The 17,641-nt window shown below is 48.8% G+C and overlaps 1 protein-coding gene across 1 annotated transcript in view; it reads left to right on the forward strand.

Annotated features, from left to right (window-relative positions):
- The window catches only part of DTD1 (D-aminoacyl-tRNA deacylase 1), a 75,596-nt gene that overhangs the window by 49,763 nt on the left and 8,192 nt on the right, over window positions 1-17,641 (forward strand). The window contains exon 5 of the mRNA XM_052650999.1: window positions 15,046-15,213. Coding sequence (XP_052506959.1) covers window positions 15,046-15,198 — 153 coding nt within the window. The 3' untranslated portion in view covers window positions 15,199-15,213. The remainder of the gene's footprint in view (window positions 1-15,045; window positions 15,214-17,641) is intronic.

Here is a 17,641-nt window from a genome sequence, read left to right on the forward strand (position 1 = left end):
AACTTTTTCAGTGTTTTCTGTGTCTTTTTCTGTTATTTTTCTCCCTGGGACAGTGATTAAACTCTTACCTTCCAGCCCTTGTACTGAATTTTAAGTTCTGTTAGTCATGTTTTAAGTATCCATGAACTCTCTTTGTTGTTGTTGTTCTGCCCCAGCTAGTGTTTTCATTTCATTTTCTTTCTTTGTTTTTAGGGGTATTATGTCTTTTTCTTTTTTTCAGTTTTGTTGAGATACAGTTGACATACAGTATTGTATAAGTTTAAAGTATACACCGTAATGATGTGACTTACATACATCATGAAATGATGACCATATTAAGTTTAGGAAGCATCTGTCATCTCATATAGATGCAAAATTAAATCAATAGGAAAAATTGTTTTCCTGCTGACGAGAACTCTTAGATTTAACTCTCTGAACAGCTTTCATATACAACATACAGCAGTGTTAACTGTATTCATGTTGTACATTACATCCCGTTGCTTATTCATCCTATAACTAGAGGTTTGTGCCATTTGGCTGCCTTCATGCAATCCCTCCCAGCACCTTTCCCCTGTGGTGACCACAGATCTGATCCCTTTTTCTTTGGGTTTGCTTTTGAAGCATAATTTGACCTATAGTACAGTGTTAGTTGGGGCTTCCCACGTGGCTCAGCAGTAAAGAATCTGCCTGCAGTGCTGGAGACGCAAGAGACATGGGTTTGATCCCTGAGACAGGAAGATCCCCTGGAGGAGGGCATGACAACCCATCCAGTATTCCTCCCTGGAGAATTCCATGGACAGAGAAGCCTGGGGGCCTACAGTCCATGGGGTCGCAAAGAATCGGACACAACTGAAGTGACTGAGCATGCGTGCACAATGTTAGTTCCTGTTACACAACAGGATGACTGGATATTTCTGTATGTTTCAAAATTGTCACATTTAGTTACCATTGGTCACCATGCAGGGTATTATATGATTCTTGACTATATTCTCCCTCATAACTCATTTATTTTGTAGCTGGAAGTCTGTGCCACTTAATCCTCCTTTCTTTCCTCCCCCAACCCTCTGGCAGCCACCTGTTGGTTCTCTCTATCTATAACTCTGTTTTGTAATGTTTGTTCATTTATGGTTTTTTTAGATTCCACATAGAATTGAAATCAAACAGATTATGCCTTTCTCTGTCTGATTTATTTCACTTAGCCTAATACTTTATAGGTTTATACCATGTTGTTGCAAGATTTCATCCTTTTTTAAGGCTGAATAATATTTAATTATATATACATATAATATATATATACACGCACACACACACAATGAAAATGTGATATATACATATCACATTTTCTTTATCCATTCATCTATGAGTGGATACCTAGGTTATTTTTGAATCTTGGCTATTATAAATAATGCTGCAATGGATATAGGGTTGCATATATTTTTCCTAATTATCTTTTTTGTTTTCTTCAGATAAATACCCAGGAGTAGAATTTCTAGATCATATGGTAATTCTATTTTTAATTTTTCGAGGCCTCTCCATACTGTTTTCCATAGTGACTGCACCAATCAATTCACATTCTCTCCAACAGTGTAAGAGGTTTTTCATTTTTCCACATCCTTGCCAACAATTATCTGTGTTCTTTTTGATGACAGCCATTCTGACAGGTGTGAAGTGGTATCTCCTTGTGGTTTTGATTCGTGGAGGGGGTAGAGGGCTTAGTAGTATTGTCTTTTTAATGCCCTCTGAAAATACTGATTGGGTTTTTAAGTGTTCGTTTCTGTTCACAGAGTTATCTCTGCTCAGAGTCAGCGGTCCTGCTTAGTCTACCTGGTCCTCCTCTCTTGAGCTGTGGGTGCTCCCCCAGGTGTCTGGATGCTCTTGGCTGGCTGGCTGTGCCTAGGGATGCTGACCCAAGTCAGTTAATTAGGTGGTTGGTGGGTGGGTAGTCAGTTTACAGGAAGGTCAGTTTGGTCTCCAGTGCTTCTGTTCCCTGGATCGGAGGCCGGTGGGGCACACAGCCTATGCACATACGTGGGCAGGAACCTCAGAGAAACAGTGCAGGACCCCTCATCAACTCAGGTTTTGAAAAGGTCTGAGCAAGAGGTGGGAAAGGGTGCTTAACCAAGGGGCAAATTGGAGAAAGCAACTTTCTCCTGTAACATAAACTGAGATTTCACAGCAATTCTGAGAACAGTATTTTTGTTGTTGTTTGCTTGTATTTGTTTTAAAAAGTTATTTTTATTTCTCAACCATTTCTCACACCAAGGACATCTTGCAGTGTCTGGATACCATTTCGGTTTTAACAGGTAGTGGGAGAGGGAGAAAGTGCTGCTAGCTTCTCGTGAGTAGCGGCCTGGGATGCGCTAAACACCCTGAGACCCACAGAGCATCCCACACAACAAAGGGTTAGCGCTAGTTAGTGCTAGTCACTCAGTTGCGTCTGATTCTTGGCGACCACATGGACTGTAGCCCGCCAGGCTCTTCTGTCCATGGAATTCTCCAGGCAAGAATACTGGGCAGAGTGGGCTGCCATGCCCTCCTCCAGGGGATCTTCCCAGTCCAGGGGTCGAACCCACGTTTCTTGTGTCTCTTGCATTGGCAGGTGAGTTCTTTACCACTAGCATCACCTGGGAAGCTCTTTTAATTGGTGAAGAGATGGGAAGTCTATTAAATAGGTTTTGATTCCCGCAGCCGTAAATATTCCATAGCAACGCCTCAGAGTCAGTCTATACAGAAAGTCTTGTAATGGATTGAAAGCCTCTTTTTTGTGGACGTTTAGATTGCTCCACAGTTTTTACTGCTGTAAAAACCAATTCATTGAACACCCTTTTGTATGTATCGTTGTGTACTAAGCCACTTATTTTCCACAAGATAAATTTTAAGAGGTGAAATTATTGGGTCAATATGTGGAGACACTTGCTGTGGGTTGCCAGATTGCACCCCTAACGTCCAAACTAACTCTCCATCAGCATCATGTAATGTTCCTTTTCTTAAACCCTCATGAAGGCTGAGTATTATCATTGTTTAATCCTTGTCAACTTGGTGGATTCTAAATTGCATCTGATGGTTTTATTTGTATCAGTTTAATTGCTAGTGAAGTTGAGCTCTTTCTCATAAGCTTATTAGGCATTGGCATTTCTTCCTATGTAAAAAATTGCCTAGGAACATGAATTTCAGATCCTGATTGATTCATTTCTTGTTTACATTTCTATTTTCTTTTTCACTGATTAGTTTTGGGACTTGCATAACTCAATTTTAGGCTACATTACTTAATATAATTTCCTTTATTCGTCTCTCAAGAGGCTGGAGTTCTATGAGTAAGTTATTTATGCATTTATTTTTTAAGGATGGGAATGGCCATGATACATTCTGAAGACTTGCAAGTTTGGGGACACCCTGGTGACTGGGGATGTTTGGGTCGTCATCTGTTGCCTTCAGGTTCTATAGGTGTCTTCCAGTGGCTGGTTGGCCTTCCTCCCTTACCCACATGTCCGTCTGTCGTCATGTAGCCATCCTTTCATTCATGGGATACCCAGGTCACTAATGCTTTACTGCTGCCTCTCTGCTGGCATTTAGTCATGTGGAAGAGAAGGTGACGCTCTCCGTGTGGATTTCTCTAAATTTCCCTGACGGCTGGTCCTTCCAGGATACACTTGAGCCCATGGGATGTCTTTCTGTAATGTCTTTACTTATTGCTTTCTCAGTATCTGCTCTGATCTCGCCTTTTCTCCCTTCCTACGCGTGACTTCCAAGTTTCTGCTGTCTTTGCTTATCATCTTTTCCTCTGTGTATTAGGATTACACAAATTGATTTTCCTGAGTCATTAATTTCTTTCCGTAGTATTGGATCTGTGGTTAACTATATCCAGTGTATGAGTTTTCTTTCTTAAATTTTAAATTGCCTATTCAAGTAATTATGTGCATAATTAAAAATACTTAACACATAAAGGTTTGTAATAAAAATACCCTTTTTTGGCCTGTTTTCCCTCATCCTTGTTCTCTTCCCCACAAGCAAGGACCTCTAACATACTTTAAGCTGTTTCCTTGGGTCCTTTCCCTCTTTATCCCTAAATAATAAACTTTTACCATTTCTTGATGTACTAAGTTCTGACATTATTTATCTCACATTACTGTAGAGGAGGAACCCGCTCTGTTCACATCCCCCATCTTTCCAGTGTTGTGACATCATTTTAATTGAATCAGTAAATGGTTTTATGTTGCCATGACCCCGTGACTGTGGTCACCCCAGGGCCCAAGTTATATCCTATGTTTTTTTTTTCTCTTGTTCAGTCTTTTGCTTTTCTGGGCGTGTGTACTTATCTTTTCTTCTTGAGATCCTGCTGAAAGCACTGTGTTTTCTCCTCCTGCTCCCAGACCTCTGTTTCTAAGCATTCTCTCTCTCTCTAGGCCCTTTCTGAAAAATCCCATGGATGGCGGAGCCTGGTAGGCTGCAGTCCACAGGGTCACGAAGAGTTGGACATGACTGAGCGACTTCACTTTCACTTTTCACTTTTATGCATTGGAGAAGGAAATGGCAAGCCACTCCAGTATTCTTGCCTGCATAATCCCAGGGACGGGGGAGCCTGGTGGGCTGCCGTCTATGGGGTCGCATAGAGTTGGACACGACTGAAGCAACTTAGCAGCAGCAGCAGCAGGCCCTTTCTGGGAGCCCCTCTGGAGCCCTCGCACCCCCCACCCCCCACCCCCCATGTGGACAGGTAAACCCCTGGCTTTGACCTCTCTGTGGGTCATGTGCGCTGTTTTTCTGCGGCCCATGTCTTCCTCTTTTCTGGATTATTACGTTGCTCCAGATCTCCTCTGCTGGCATTTGTGCAACATGTGAGACCAAGTGGGGCAGAGGAAAGGTTCCCCCCTCCCCCTTTTTAAGAGTCTTGCAAATTGAAGAAACATTTTGAATCATTTAAAGAGCACTGTTAGTTTCAAATGCTCATGAAGAGTTTTCTGTTACCAATTATGCGCTGGAATACCAACACTGAAATGGTTTTAGTGTCTCCTTAAACTTTGCTCCCCAGTGATTAACCAGACACGTGCTGACAGTGAGCTCAGTATCAACTCCAGCCCGAGATAGATGTTGACTAAACTAGGCGCCTGTTATTTCTGCCTCCGAACAGCAGTGGCCCAGAGAGGTTAGCTGTCGCCCGTCACTCTGGAGATTTTCCAGTGAAGGAAGGGCCCAGGGCACAGGCGTGAGGAGGGCTGTTGGGTCCTTTTCTCCAGTGGGGTGGGGAGGGGGTGGTCAACATAACCAAACTCTTGGATGCTGAAACGCATCGTTTACCATGTCTGTGGGCGACCAGTCTTCAGAGCATTCACCTGTGTGATGAGATGTCACAGGACTGTAAACCGCATCCCTCAAGCCCCTTGAATGGGGGGACCCTCGTCTCCCCTGTGGCCCCCCAGTATCCCAGGTGCCGACTGGTGGAGAATGCGGGGTAACACCGGCCAGTGACACAGGGAGTGCGCACATGAGAACCTGGCTCATCTCAGAGCATCTGAAGTGCTCTGGTGTGGGTGCCCCTGGAGTGAGAGGCTTCGGTTCAGGTAGTTAACTTGGATAGTCTTCCCAGGGGGCACAGGGAGGGTGGACACCAGATGGGGAGGTGGAGCTAGCGTGTGACCCCTGGGCACCCCCTGGGGGGCCGAGGTCACCTCCAGAGGTGCTCACCTTGGGACCATCTGTGCTCCAGCCAGGCCTGTGGGCGTCTTCACGATGAAGGTGCAGATGTTCCAGCAGGAGGTCAGAAGTCGTGGGCTGGCGGGCAGCTGTCCTAACCCTGCAGGGACCCCAACAGCCTCCACTGCGAGGATAGAGAAGCCCACGCCTGGGCTGGCGGGCAGCTGTCCTAACCCTGCAGGGACCCCAACAGCCTCCACTGCGAGGATAGAGAAGCCCACGCCTGGGCTGGCCTCCATCCCACTATGGCCCGAAACAAACCACCCGGTGTGTCGCATCGCCCACAGGGAAGGCTGGGTGGGTGGGGGGACAGGCAGCTGAGTAGGAATAAGGCGGAGACAGCAAGCACCCCACCCTCACCCACCACTCTGCATGCCTAAGAGGGTTTTTGTAAACAAGGGGGAAATTAGAAAATGAAATTAGCTTGCACGATTTCAGATGGGAACGGATACCTCCTTGCCTGACTTCTCCCCGCGCCCCCACCTCCCCGCTTTTTTTAATTCCCACGAAAACCTCAAGCAGAGTTAATAATGTATGAAAATTAGGTACCATGTGTGTACTTTGCTTTGTTATGTTTTTATTAAGCAGCCAGTTGATTTAAAAATAACAGCGCAACAGCTGACATAATGGCAGACGGCTTGGCGTGTATGGCAACATCCTCTTTGAATGTTGTCAGATTTTCCATTACACAAGGACACTTAAAAAAAAGAGGCTTTCAGAATTATCACATAATAGGAAATTATCTCAAGTTACAGTTTGATAAAACAAATTGCCCAACACAAATTCCAGTTTTTAAAGATGGCTCGGTCAGTTAGAACTAGTCCACAGAAGTCGGTTTCTACAGATTGTTTAAAATCCCACCGCAGACTCACGCTTCTGTCTTCCTGGAGTTTCTCTAGGCTACTGGGGTTTGGCCTACCCCCCCCCCCCTTTTTTTTTTTTTTACCTTCTCTTCTGTCCCCTTCCTGTCCTCTGCCCTCCGGCCTGTTTAGGCAGCAGGAGAAGTCACAGGTCGTGGGCCCAGAGGTTTCTAGGACCGCAGCAGGTGCCCCGCCTCTGAGGGTTCCGCGGGCTGGCTCGGGGCTTCGGGCTGAGGTCGGTGCCCTCTCCCAGGTTTCCAGCACCAGCCTGTGTCATTTCTTGAGGGATCCCTGCCCATGGTGGAGGGGCTGCAGGCTTCTTTGGTCACTGCAGGGACCGGTGGGCTTTCCTGCACCTCTGTGGTGGGGCTGGATGGCTGCCTCCTGTGTGTGTGTGTGTGTGTGTGTGTGTGTGTGTGTGTGTGATTGCTCCGTGGTGGGGCTGGATGGCTGCCTCCTGTGGGTGTGGGTGTGGTTGTGTGTGTGTGGGTGTGGGTGTGGGTGTGGGTGTGTGTGGTTGTGGGTGTGGGTGTGTGATTGCACCTGACCCCAGGAGGCTCACCATCGGTGGAGCATTGCTCTGCTCCACAGCGCATCTTCCTTACTGTCTCGGGTGTGTTAATTAGCCAGCAAACAGTCGTCTGGTGTCAGTGCATTTGGTGGATCTCCAGGGTGAGAGAGTGGTCAGCAGGCTGGTTTCAGTGAGTTTGCACAGTCAAGGCATCTTTCCTGATGCAGGAGTTGGTAGATCCAGGAAAGATGGCGAGCTTGTGGAGGGAAGGTTCTAGAGCTGTTGAGAAGGACTCATGGGCTGCTGGGTGTGGGGCATTTTGTCTCTTAGCTCCTGTCCTTACTTCCGAGGGGCATGCCAGCCGTGTCCCCTCCTCGGCAGCTTCCTGGCGTTGCCTGCTTATGCCTCCTGACATCAGCAGGTGTGGGCCAGCGTCTGTGGAGCCATCGTTACCTCGTGGTGTTTTAAAACGTAATTGCAGAGGAGACATTTGATCTCGATGACTTGCACCATAAGACTTTCTTGGAATCTTTGCAAGGGGTGGGTTGGAGCAGAACTTTTCCATCTACACCACGGTCTATAAAAATCCTAGTAACTGATTTCATGGGGCTTGAGCTTTTCTTTTGTTATTTCCTTCACTCTCTGATTAGATTCTGCTCATGTGTAGGACAGAACAATCTGACAGGAAATAACCAACATTAAAATATCTCAAGGACAAGACTGTACCTGGCACCACCCTCGTAAGGACAGCACAGGGTTGGCTGCCCCAGCGCTAGGGCTGACCTCAGAAGCTCCTGTCCAGGTGAGCTTTGGCTCCTAAGGAGCCAGGTCGACAGGAAGCTCGGCTGGGAGTCCGGAGGCCTGGCGCTTTCCCCAGCCTGGCCATGGCCTTGAGCTTGCTCTCTCAACTGACTCCACCCCTCCGTAGTGCTCAAAATCAGTCTGGGAATAAGATGACCTGCTCTTGACTTCTCAGAATGCTCAAGGTGACAAATTGGTTGTCACCATCTAAGGGGCCGTTCCCTGGTGTGAAGACAGACTTTTAAGGGAGGAAATTAACATTTCAGGTTACACTCGTGGGCCCTTTGAGGAAGGAGGTGCTCCTTTTAGTCGGCTGTTGTCTTAAAAGTGAAGAAAAGACCTGAAATGGTTTTTGTGGGATTTGTGAGAACATACAGAAACACTTAGAAGTTGTAATTATTCACACCTTTTTGCGAAATCGTGTTGGAAGCAAGTCTGAGGCACCGTCTTGCTCCAGAAGGGACCTTCCGTCAGGGGTTCCTGGGTACCTGTTATGTTCAGAAATGTCTTGTAAAGAAATCACTTTTCTCGGTCCCCTCCAACACGGCTGCTCGCGCCTGTCAGCTGGGTGGTAGGGCGTTCCCGAGAGAGGCGGGCGTGTGGTGGTAGCAGCAGACACACGTCTCTGTGTCCCCTCTCACACCCTTCCAGCCTGGACGGGTGTCCCCAGCTGCAGAGCCACGCCTTCCGCTCAGCTTCCCCAGAAAGAGCAGAATCTCAAGGCGGCTGGAATTCTGACTGCACGGACCACGGTGCGAGTCCTGGAGCGGCTGGTGTCTGCAGCAGCCTGGGGGTGCTCCTTCATCTCGTGTTTTATGTCACCGTCCACTGGATTGTTCCACAGGCTGAAGGGATCCGCCTTTAAAGATGTTCCAGCAGCGAGTGGTGGACCGCCCACCACCATGGCTGTCTCCATCTCTGGTGACTCGGGGCTCCCACATGCCCCAGCCCTCCAGTCAGCTGGCAGAGGTCTCCACCTCTGTCTTGGGTGATGGTTACCCCAGCAGCATCTTGTCCCACCTCTGATCCCAGCCAGGGGATGTCCTAAGTCCTGACCATGCTTTGCTCTCCCTCTCTCGGCCTCTCCTGGCTCAGCCTTGACTTCCCTTGGCCTCTCGCTCCTCAGCCTCATCCTCTGTAGCCCTTGACCTTCTGGTTCAGTCGCCTCATGCTGGGGGGGCCTGCACCCTCCCCTGTGAATGTCCTGTAGTGAAGATGAATACAGAGGCGGTGCTGCCCGGAGTGGGCACACCTTCCCCTCCCTCCAGGGACTCCCGCCCCACCCTCAGCTCTGCTTCCATCCAGCCTTCCCCGAACTTGAGGGCCTGTACCCCACCAGCCCACCACACACTGGCCGCCCCGCATTCCCTGGTGCTGGCTGCCTCTGGGGCTGCCCCTTGCTCATGGCCCCCATTTATCAGTGGACAGGCTGGAGCCACACTTGCCTCCCTCACCCTGGCCCACCTCTCCTACTGCTGCTGATGGGCCTTCAGGCCTCTCCCGAGGTCAGTACCAGTGACCTCGAAGTGCTCCTCCAGGTCCTCGTGCTCTGGAGGCTTCCCCATCCTGCTTCCTCTTAGCCTAGTATCCAGTTCACTCACCTTAGGTTTGGTCCTTCCGATTTTTCAGCCACAGGTAGAAACATCCAGTCACACTGAGGTCCTGCAGTGGCTTTTTGCTGAACCACTAAGGAGCAGAATCTGGGTCAGGGCTGGTTTTGTTTTCATTTGTCAAAAGGAAATGGCCCCAAGGTCCCTGTGTGTCTCCATCTGCGAGGCTGAGTGCAGAGGAGGGTAGCCGCTTGGCCTGCCATGAGCTTCGGGCAGGATGCTCGGGTCGCCAGTGCTGTAAGCTTCTCCACTTCAAAACGGGTTGGTAATAGTTCCTTTCATGCGCACCCAGGGCTGAGAATAGGACCAGGCTGGAGTGGGGATCGCCAATTGTTTGTGTGGTGGACATTCGGCCCAGAAAGCCAGGGCTATGTCTGGTTCTCCCCTATGTTCCTGGTACCTTGGACAGGGCGTGACTTGTAGCCAGTGCTCATAAATTTCTGAACTGAAGCTTATAAATTAAGCAAGAAGGCCGCCTGACTCGCTGGAGAGAATGTAGAGTTTGGTGTCTAGAGGCCTGGGGTGTGGTCCTGTGTCTGCCTCTTGCATCCTGTGGACGACCCCTGAGCAAGCCTCACCCCCTGAAGGTCCATTTCTCCTTTACTTCGACGGGTGTGTGATGAGATGGTTTGCTGTCAGTTGGTCGTGCTCCAGCCGTTCCCACATGTAGCTGAAACAGTGAGGAACTTAGTGATCCCTGCCCCCCTCCAAGAGGACGGCTGATTCCTCTGGCTTGGCCCTGCCCCTGCCCCTCCTCAGGGCTTCTGTGTCCCCCAGACGCCCACTCCTCATTCTGAGTACTGCCTCCATTCTGCGAAGTCTCATGCACTTGTGTTTATTTGGGAGCAGAATGGTCCTCTGAAGCCCCCTGCAGCTCCCTTCAGTCCTCGTGACTGTGGCTCAGGCCCGTGTGACAGCAGGCTCAGGGCCACTTCTGAGTAGAGGGAAGGGGAGGGACTGGATGGTGACTGTAGCTCAGCCACCAGTGTGGTTTCTCCAGGGGATGCTGATAAGGACACACCTGTTAGTGGGCTGTTCAGAGCAATTGGGATCAACTGGGCAGAGGTGCAAAGCCAGGAGCCTACCTTTGCCTATACGCATGCTTGAAAACAGAATGTGACTGCCCTGGTAGAGCTTAGGGAGCTTGTCCCCTATGGTGTGGCCGCAGTCTCTACCCTGCCCTGATGTCTCATGTGTGGTCACTTCACTCATTCTCTTGCCTGGTGCCTCAGATCATGATCACGTTTGCGGGCCCTGTGATGAAGCATTGTGACCTTTGTGTTCAACCAGCTTATTTGTATGTGAGGCACTTAGAGCATGATCATCTTGATTAAAAAGAAAGCTTTCTTTTGTCAGTGGATTTAAGTGGTTTGGGTTTCTTTGCTACCGAGATGTGGCGTAAGAGGAATGGGCCGACCTCGGGACGGTTACCTGGCCCCTGGGGGTGTCTTGGAAGGTTTGGGTTTCACTTTGAGACACTAGAGCCTGTATGGTTTGCAAACCGCTTTGCAGTATGGACCCTCTCAGATGACTGAAAAAAAAAAAAAGCAAACAGGGCTTCCCCGATGGCCCAGTGGTTAAGAATCCACCTGCCAATGCAAGAGACGCAGGTTTCATCCCTGGTCTGAGAAGATCCCACATGCCACGGGGCAGCTAAGCCAATGCACCGCAACTGCTGAGCCCATGAGCTGCAGCTGCTGCAGCGTGCATGCCTGGAGCCTGTGCTCTGCAGCAAGGGAAGCCACTGTACACAGCCAAGAGTCCCCCTCACCTCAACCAGAGAACCCCCACCAGAAACGAAGATCCAGCACAGCCAAAAATAAAATAGAAAATCTTTAAAAATGAAAAAACACAGAAAAAAAAGCAAAAGCCCTCCATCGCGCTGTTGTAGGTTGTGTCCCCACAGACTGTCGTGGTTTATATTTTCCTTGACATTTGTGTCCTGATTAACTTGAAAGCCATGGCGTGCTACGGGAGTCTGTAACGCAGCACCCTTTTCTTCTTTTTCTTTCTCATTTGTTTCCTCCAAAAGAAAAAAAAATCCACTGCTTTCTTGCCTTGAGATGTAAATTCCACATTCTGGCTGCATTGGATTCCAAGTTTTTCCAAGAAAAGGCTTAAATTTATTAGGTTAGTTCACAATGTTCTTACAGAGAACTTTTACTCTGAGGCATGGAGCCATGTGTGGTCGGGGTTGTTTTAAAATAAATAATGAAAGAGTCAGCATCACATCCTTTACAGAAAGTCGGGCTGTGCCTGTTGCTTCAGTAATTGTCACACGTGATCCACAAGCTTGGTCCAGGGCGGCGGGCACAGGGCTAGGGTGGAAGGTCAAGCGGATGCTCCCGCATTTTTGCTCGGCGTCGATGGCACCCCTGGGTCAGTGCAGAATTGAATGGGTGATGTGGGGTCCTGAGGACCCTTAGGAAGCCTGCTTCTACTGGGAATTGTTCCCTGTCATCCGGCCAAGATCTGGTTTCTCCACAGTGTTAAAGAGTGGGAGGCAGATAACAGGATCACAAACAAGCCTTTGTATATAATGGACTCTCAGCATCGCAGAGCCTTGGCCTGCTTGTGTCACAGGAGATGGCCGCATTGTTTTATGTTTACCACCAAAGAGGGGAACCAAAACCAAGAGGTCCTCTTTGGGGAATAGAAATCATGCTTTCTCAGAGGCTAGCTTGGAACATATTCACAGTTATATAGGTATGTATAAGTATCCATCTGCCTGCAGACATGTATATGTAGAACACACACGTGCCAACGTGCATACAGACACTGATGTGAATATAAACTGCTGGCAGAAGCTTATCACAGTTCACTGCTGAATGTTGATTTCTGGATGTTTGGATTCCATAACCTATGGACATGAAAAATAAGAAAGGAAGGGGGTCCCATATGGATTGCCAACATCATGTTTTCTAAGGTCGTTAAACATTTTTTTGGTGGTGGATGGTAATTAGACTTACTATGATGATCATTTTGCATTATATACAAATACAGAATCACATTGTACACCTGAAACTGATATAATGTTATATGTCAATTCTGTCTCAGTAAAAATTATTTTAGTTGTAAGATACACACAACATAAAATTTAACATCCTGCCCATTTTAAAGTGTATAGTTCAGTATGGTTATATACATTCATATTGTGCATCCAAGATCATTTTACAGGAAAAAGAACTAGACAGATGGGCCCCATTTCCTGTCCTAATCATTTCATAGAGGAAAGAGCGCCAAAAGAGAAACAAGGAAGGAAGGCTGGCATCTTGTGTGTGTATGCGTGTGTGCACATGCCTAGTTAGTCAGTTGTGTTTGACTTTTCTGACCCTCTGGACTGTAGCCCACCAGGCTCCCTATGTCCATGGAATTTTCCAGGCAAGAATACTGGAATGGGTTGCCTTTTCCTTCTCCAGGGGATCTTCCTGACCTAGGGATCAAACCCATGTCTCCTTCATTGGCAGGCCGATTCTTTACCCATTGAGCCTCTGGGGAAGCCCAGATGGCATCTTGATGAAGGATGTTCCTCCCGCATCTGTGGTAGAAAAGCACAGAGAAAAAAATAATCATTTATGGAAACATAGTGCAGAGGGACAGAGGGCAAGGAGCTATGTGTAGCCTTTACTCAGGTGTGTAAAATGCTAACCTTCTTGTTTTGGCATTATACCTAAAACTAATATAATGTCTGCAAATTATATCTTAATAATAATAAAAAATACTTGCTTGTGTCTTCTCTGCCTGAAACCATCCTGCTTACAGCATCTGTCCTTGAGCTGTTTGTTACCAGGCCACGGCAGGTCATAGAGCTCGGGCTGGAGGAGCTCAGCGTGGCTTCTAAGCACATAGCTCAGTGGTGGTATTTCTTCACAGTTAGACTTTGCAGACGAAGGAAGCCATGTGTTCATTTATGTCCTTGCATGAATCTTATCAGTCCTGGTCTGAGTGCCAGTAGCAAGCATTTCATGTCTCGCAGTGGTCAGCAGCCCTATTCTAGAGCTGGTTTTGTTTTTATAGAAGTTAAGCCAACGATTACAGTCGGAGCCTGTATGTATTCATTCTACTGTGATACCACGCTCTACTCTTTCTCCCCAGAGTTAACTAGTGAACTGACTTTGGTTTGTACTCTCCAAGCCCCTCTTACATCTGCTGAAATCCTGTCATTAAGGCTTCTGAAACTGACATTGGTTTGTATTGACTATAAACTGGGTTTAAAGACTTATCTGTGTTGATCTGTGTCCATCTGCTCTAGAGGATCACTCTATATGACTGTGCCACGTTCTAATTATCTGTCTTCCTGTTGGTGGACATCTGGGTTGTTTCTAGGTTCTTGCTGATACATTAATGCCACAGTGCACATGCCAGGGAGCCTTTCCTGTGCACACGAGAGGGAGTTTATCCCAGGGAGCTTTCTGGGAAGAGTCACCAGGTCAAAGGGGAAGAGAAGCCTTTGTTCACAAAATTGAATTCCCTGCTCAACCAACCTGGCTATTTACTGCAGTTGTTCAGGCACCTGGAGTGGGAGTAGGGGGAGAGAGAATATTAAGTCAACCAGTACTAAATTTGGTTTTCTGGACCAAATTGAAAGCTGCTGATTGTTGATCTGTCTAAAGGTTTAGCTCAGAGTCTAAGAATAGTAAAGCAAGTATCTGGCAGGTTGCTTACAGTGACTTTTCTTCATGTCTCTGGGCTTGGGGCAGAGACCAGTGGGGAGCAGCCAGCCCTTCAGGTTCCCCCTTTTCCATGTGAACAGCAAAACGTTTGCAGACTTGGCCTGGGAAGCTGTGAACCTGGGTGTTGCCGTCTGTCGGGCTTTGTCACAGATGGCTCTTCTGGTCCAAGAAAATCCTCTGGCCACAGCTTGGTCCATCTCCTCAGATGAGTTTCTCTCAGCACGCCTTTCTGGAGTGCTGGTCGTTGCTCAAGAGTTTCAGCAGATCTGTTTTCCCACTGTCTGGTTGTGGTCTCTGAACAAGCTGGGGAGGCACCCAGAAGGGCAGAAGTGGCCTCGGGTGGCCTCAGGTGGCCTGGGGGACATGTGCAAGGGCCCCGTGGCAGCATCTCTAGGTAGCCGCCATGCAGCCTGCTGCGAACAACAGGGCCTGCACCACGGATGAGTCTCAGGACAAACTGGGAGCCAAGGGGATGTCTACATGCTTTGTGTCACAGCTTCTCTTACCTTCAGCAAATAGGAGAGTGAGCTTATCTAAAGAGCTTATCACTCTTTAACAATCTGCCTATGAGAAAAAGCTATAGAGCCATGAAAGAAAAAAATAGCTAAACTGTAAACTAGACTAAAAGCCTTTCCTGCTCAGCCTGTCAGAGCAGCCTATGAGTGGACCCTTCCCACACACCTCGGGACAGGCTGAGCTGTGGGGAGGGTCTGACGGAGATCACACACCTGATGCATCTGGTGTCAGATGGATGGACAGTGGCTATGGGATCTGGTGTGTCAGAGCCAATGCGATACCCCGCATTATCAGATAGAAATCATTGCCCGTGGTTGCTGCGTGTGAGGTCATTGGTGTTTTGGACATACAGGTATGAGTTTACATTTGTAAAATAATTCTTTCTTTCTTTTTTTAATAACCAGCTGTCAAAGCTTGAAAAGCAGCAGCAGAGGAAAGAAAAAACCAGAGCCAAAGGGCCTTCTGAGTCAAGCAAAGAGAGAAGCGCTCCCCGCAAGGAAGACCGCAGTGCCAGCAGTGGGGCCGAGGGGGACGTGTCCTCGGAGCGGGAGCCATAGGTGGGCTGGACGCAGGTAGGCTGGCCTCCTCGGGCTGCGTGGTCTTCTTATGTGGGGGCACTGGTCAAGGATGGAGGATGGGATAGCTTGGGGCAGTTTGCTTTATGGACGTTCGCTTGTGGTCGCCTTAAATCCTGCTGCCCTCCAGGATGGAGAGAAGAGCTGAGATGCACCCACATCAGCTGACCGCTGCGGTTCTTAATGCTACTAGAGTGTTCCAGACTTGAGCTCCCACTTCCACACTTTCCTCTTGGGAGCTTTCTGTGTGGGGGAGTTGCAGCCAGCACCCTGTGCAGCCTCTCACCTGTCGTCCTTCACTGCACCCTCCTGGCACTGCCCGCTCATGTTCCAGGGAGTTCCCTGTAGCTTTGGGTCCAACTCCCTGCCTAAAGGTCATGGGCTCGATGTCCCTGCTGCCTGATGGCCCTTGGCTCAGCTTGATTCCCTGTGAACACGTCACTTGCCAGCATTCACTGGTGCAGGGAGAAGCATGGGAACCGTCTGGCCACGTCAGCCAGCACACTGGCATGGGGGTGTGGAGGGATGCGAGCCAGACTCCAGGGAATGAGGGGTTGAGGGGCAGGACCTTGAGGGGCTGGTGGAAATGGGGCAAAGGGGGCAAAGAGGAGAGCAGGTGTGTGTGTTGGGGCGGCCTGGACAGGTGGGCAGAGGCTAGAGAGCAGGCACATCGGCTGCTATTGGATGCTTGTCTGAGGCAGGGGCCAGAACAGTCCAGGCCATGCTGAGTCTGGGGGGTGGGTCTGAGCCACCTGGGTTCTGTCCTGGTGCCCCAAGGGGGCTCTGAGAGCTGTCAGGTGCACAAGGGACACAGGTTCCAGTTTAGAAAGGTGACCCAGCAGCCCTAGGGAGCGGGCTGGAGGTGACAGGCCAGTGGGGAGGCAGCCACAGAATGCACGGGATCAAGGGCTGGGTGTGCGGTTCAGAGCCTTTGGCCTGTAAACTGTGGTGCAGATCAAGTCCGCCTGTGGGTTCACCCTGCAGATGCCACATAGTGAGAGAACACCTGGGACATGGCTTCTGCCTCTGGAGTGGGGTGCCTGGGGTCTGCCTGTGGAATGTCCGTTAGGATGCCCGCTGCCAGCACAGAGACAGTGAGCTGAGCCCACAGGTGTGGCCAGGCACTGTGGAGCTGGCTCGCAGACAGGCAGGACGGGGATCTCGGAAGAGGTGGGGCTTGCTAAGCCATGTTGTAAGGGGCCATGTGGGATGGTCAGTTCTGTAGGTCCTGTTGACTTGGCCCAGGCTCCATGTTTTGTCGGAGTGTCACTCTGGGGGGAGCCCAGCCATGTCCACTGATCTGGGCTCACATGTGTCACACACTCATGTGAACATGAAGCCAAAGTTGGAAGGGAGTCCCTTCATGCTCGGCCTCATTTGTCAGCATCACAAACCCCACCTTGTTCTGGATCTTGATGCTCTGACCTAAAGCCACTGGTTTTTATTCATGAACTGAACCAGCTGGTATGAGTTTCGTTGTTGTTCAGTCACTCAGTCGTGTCCAACTCTGCGACCCCTATGGACTGCAGCATGCCAGGCTTCCCTGTCCTTCACTATCTCCTGGAGCTTGCTCAAACTCATGTCCATTGGTGATGGACATGGTTGGTGATGACATCCAACCATCTCATCCTCTGTCATCCCCTTCTCCTCCTGCCTTCACTGTTTCCCAGCATCAGGGTCTTCTCCAATGAGTCAGTTCTTCACATCAGGTGGCCAAAGTATTGGAGCTTCAGCTTCAGCATCAGTCCTTCCAGTGAATATTCAGAGTTGATTTCCTTTAGGATTGATTGGTTTGATCTCTTGCCGTCCAAGGGACTCTCAAGAGTTTTCTCCAGCCCCACAGTTCAAAAGCACCAGTTCTTCAGCGCTCAGTCTGCTTTATGGTACTCTCATATCCGTACATGACCACTGGAAAAACCATAGCTTTGACTGTACAGACCTTTGTTGGCAAAGTAATGTCTCTGCTTTTTAATATGCTGTCTAGGTTTGTCATAGCTTTTCTTCTTTAAAAAACACATATCAAGGAGCAAGTGTTTTTTAATTTCATGGCTGCAGTCACCATCTGCAGTGAGTTTGAAGCCCAAGAAAATAAAATCTAGACACTGCTTCCACTTTTTCCCCTTCTATTTGCCACGAAGTGATGGGACCGGATGCTATGTCTTTGTTATTTGAATACTGCGTTTTAAGCCACCCTTTCACTGTCCTCAGAAGAGAGTCTTCTGAACCTGAAATTTGGTGTATAAGTAATGTTTGGTATTCATGAGCACACAGTAACCTTTTATGTGGCATATATGTGTAAAACTTCCATTCCCACATCTTCCAAGACCTGATGAGGACTTGATCATCATTGATATGGTCAGTTTTGTTGTCAGAAATACCGCTACCACCTCTGACTTACAGACCGTCCAGAAATCCTAAATCTGGG

This window comes from Budorcas taxicolor, chromosome 13, assembly GCF_023091745.1.
Source record: "Budorcas taxicolor isolate Tak-1 chromosome 13, Takin1.1, whole genome shotgun sequence".
Classification (NCBI taxonomy): Eukaryota; Metazoa; Chordata; class Mammalia; order Artiodactyla; family Bovidae; genus Budorcas; species Budorcas taxicolor.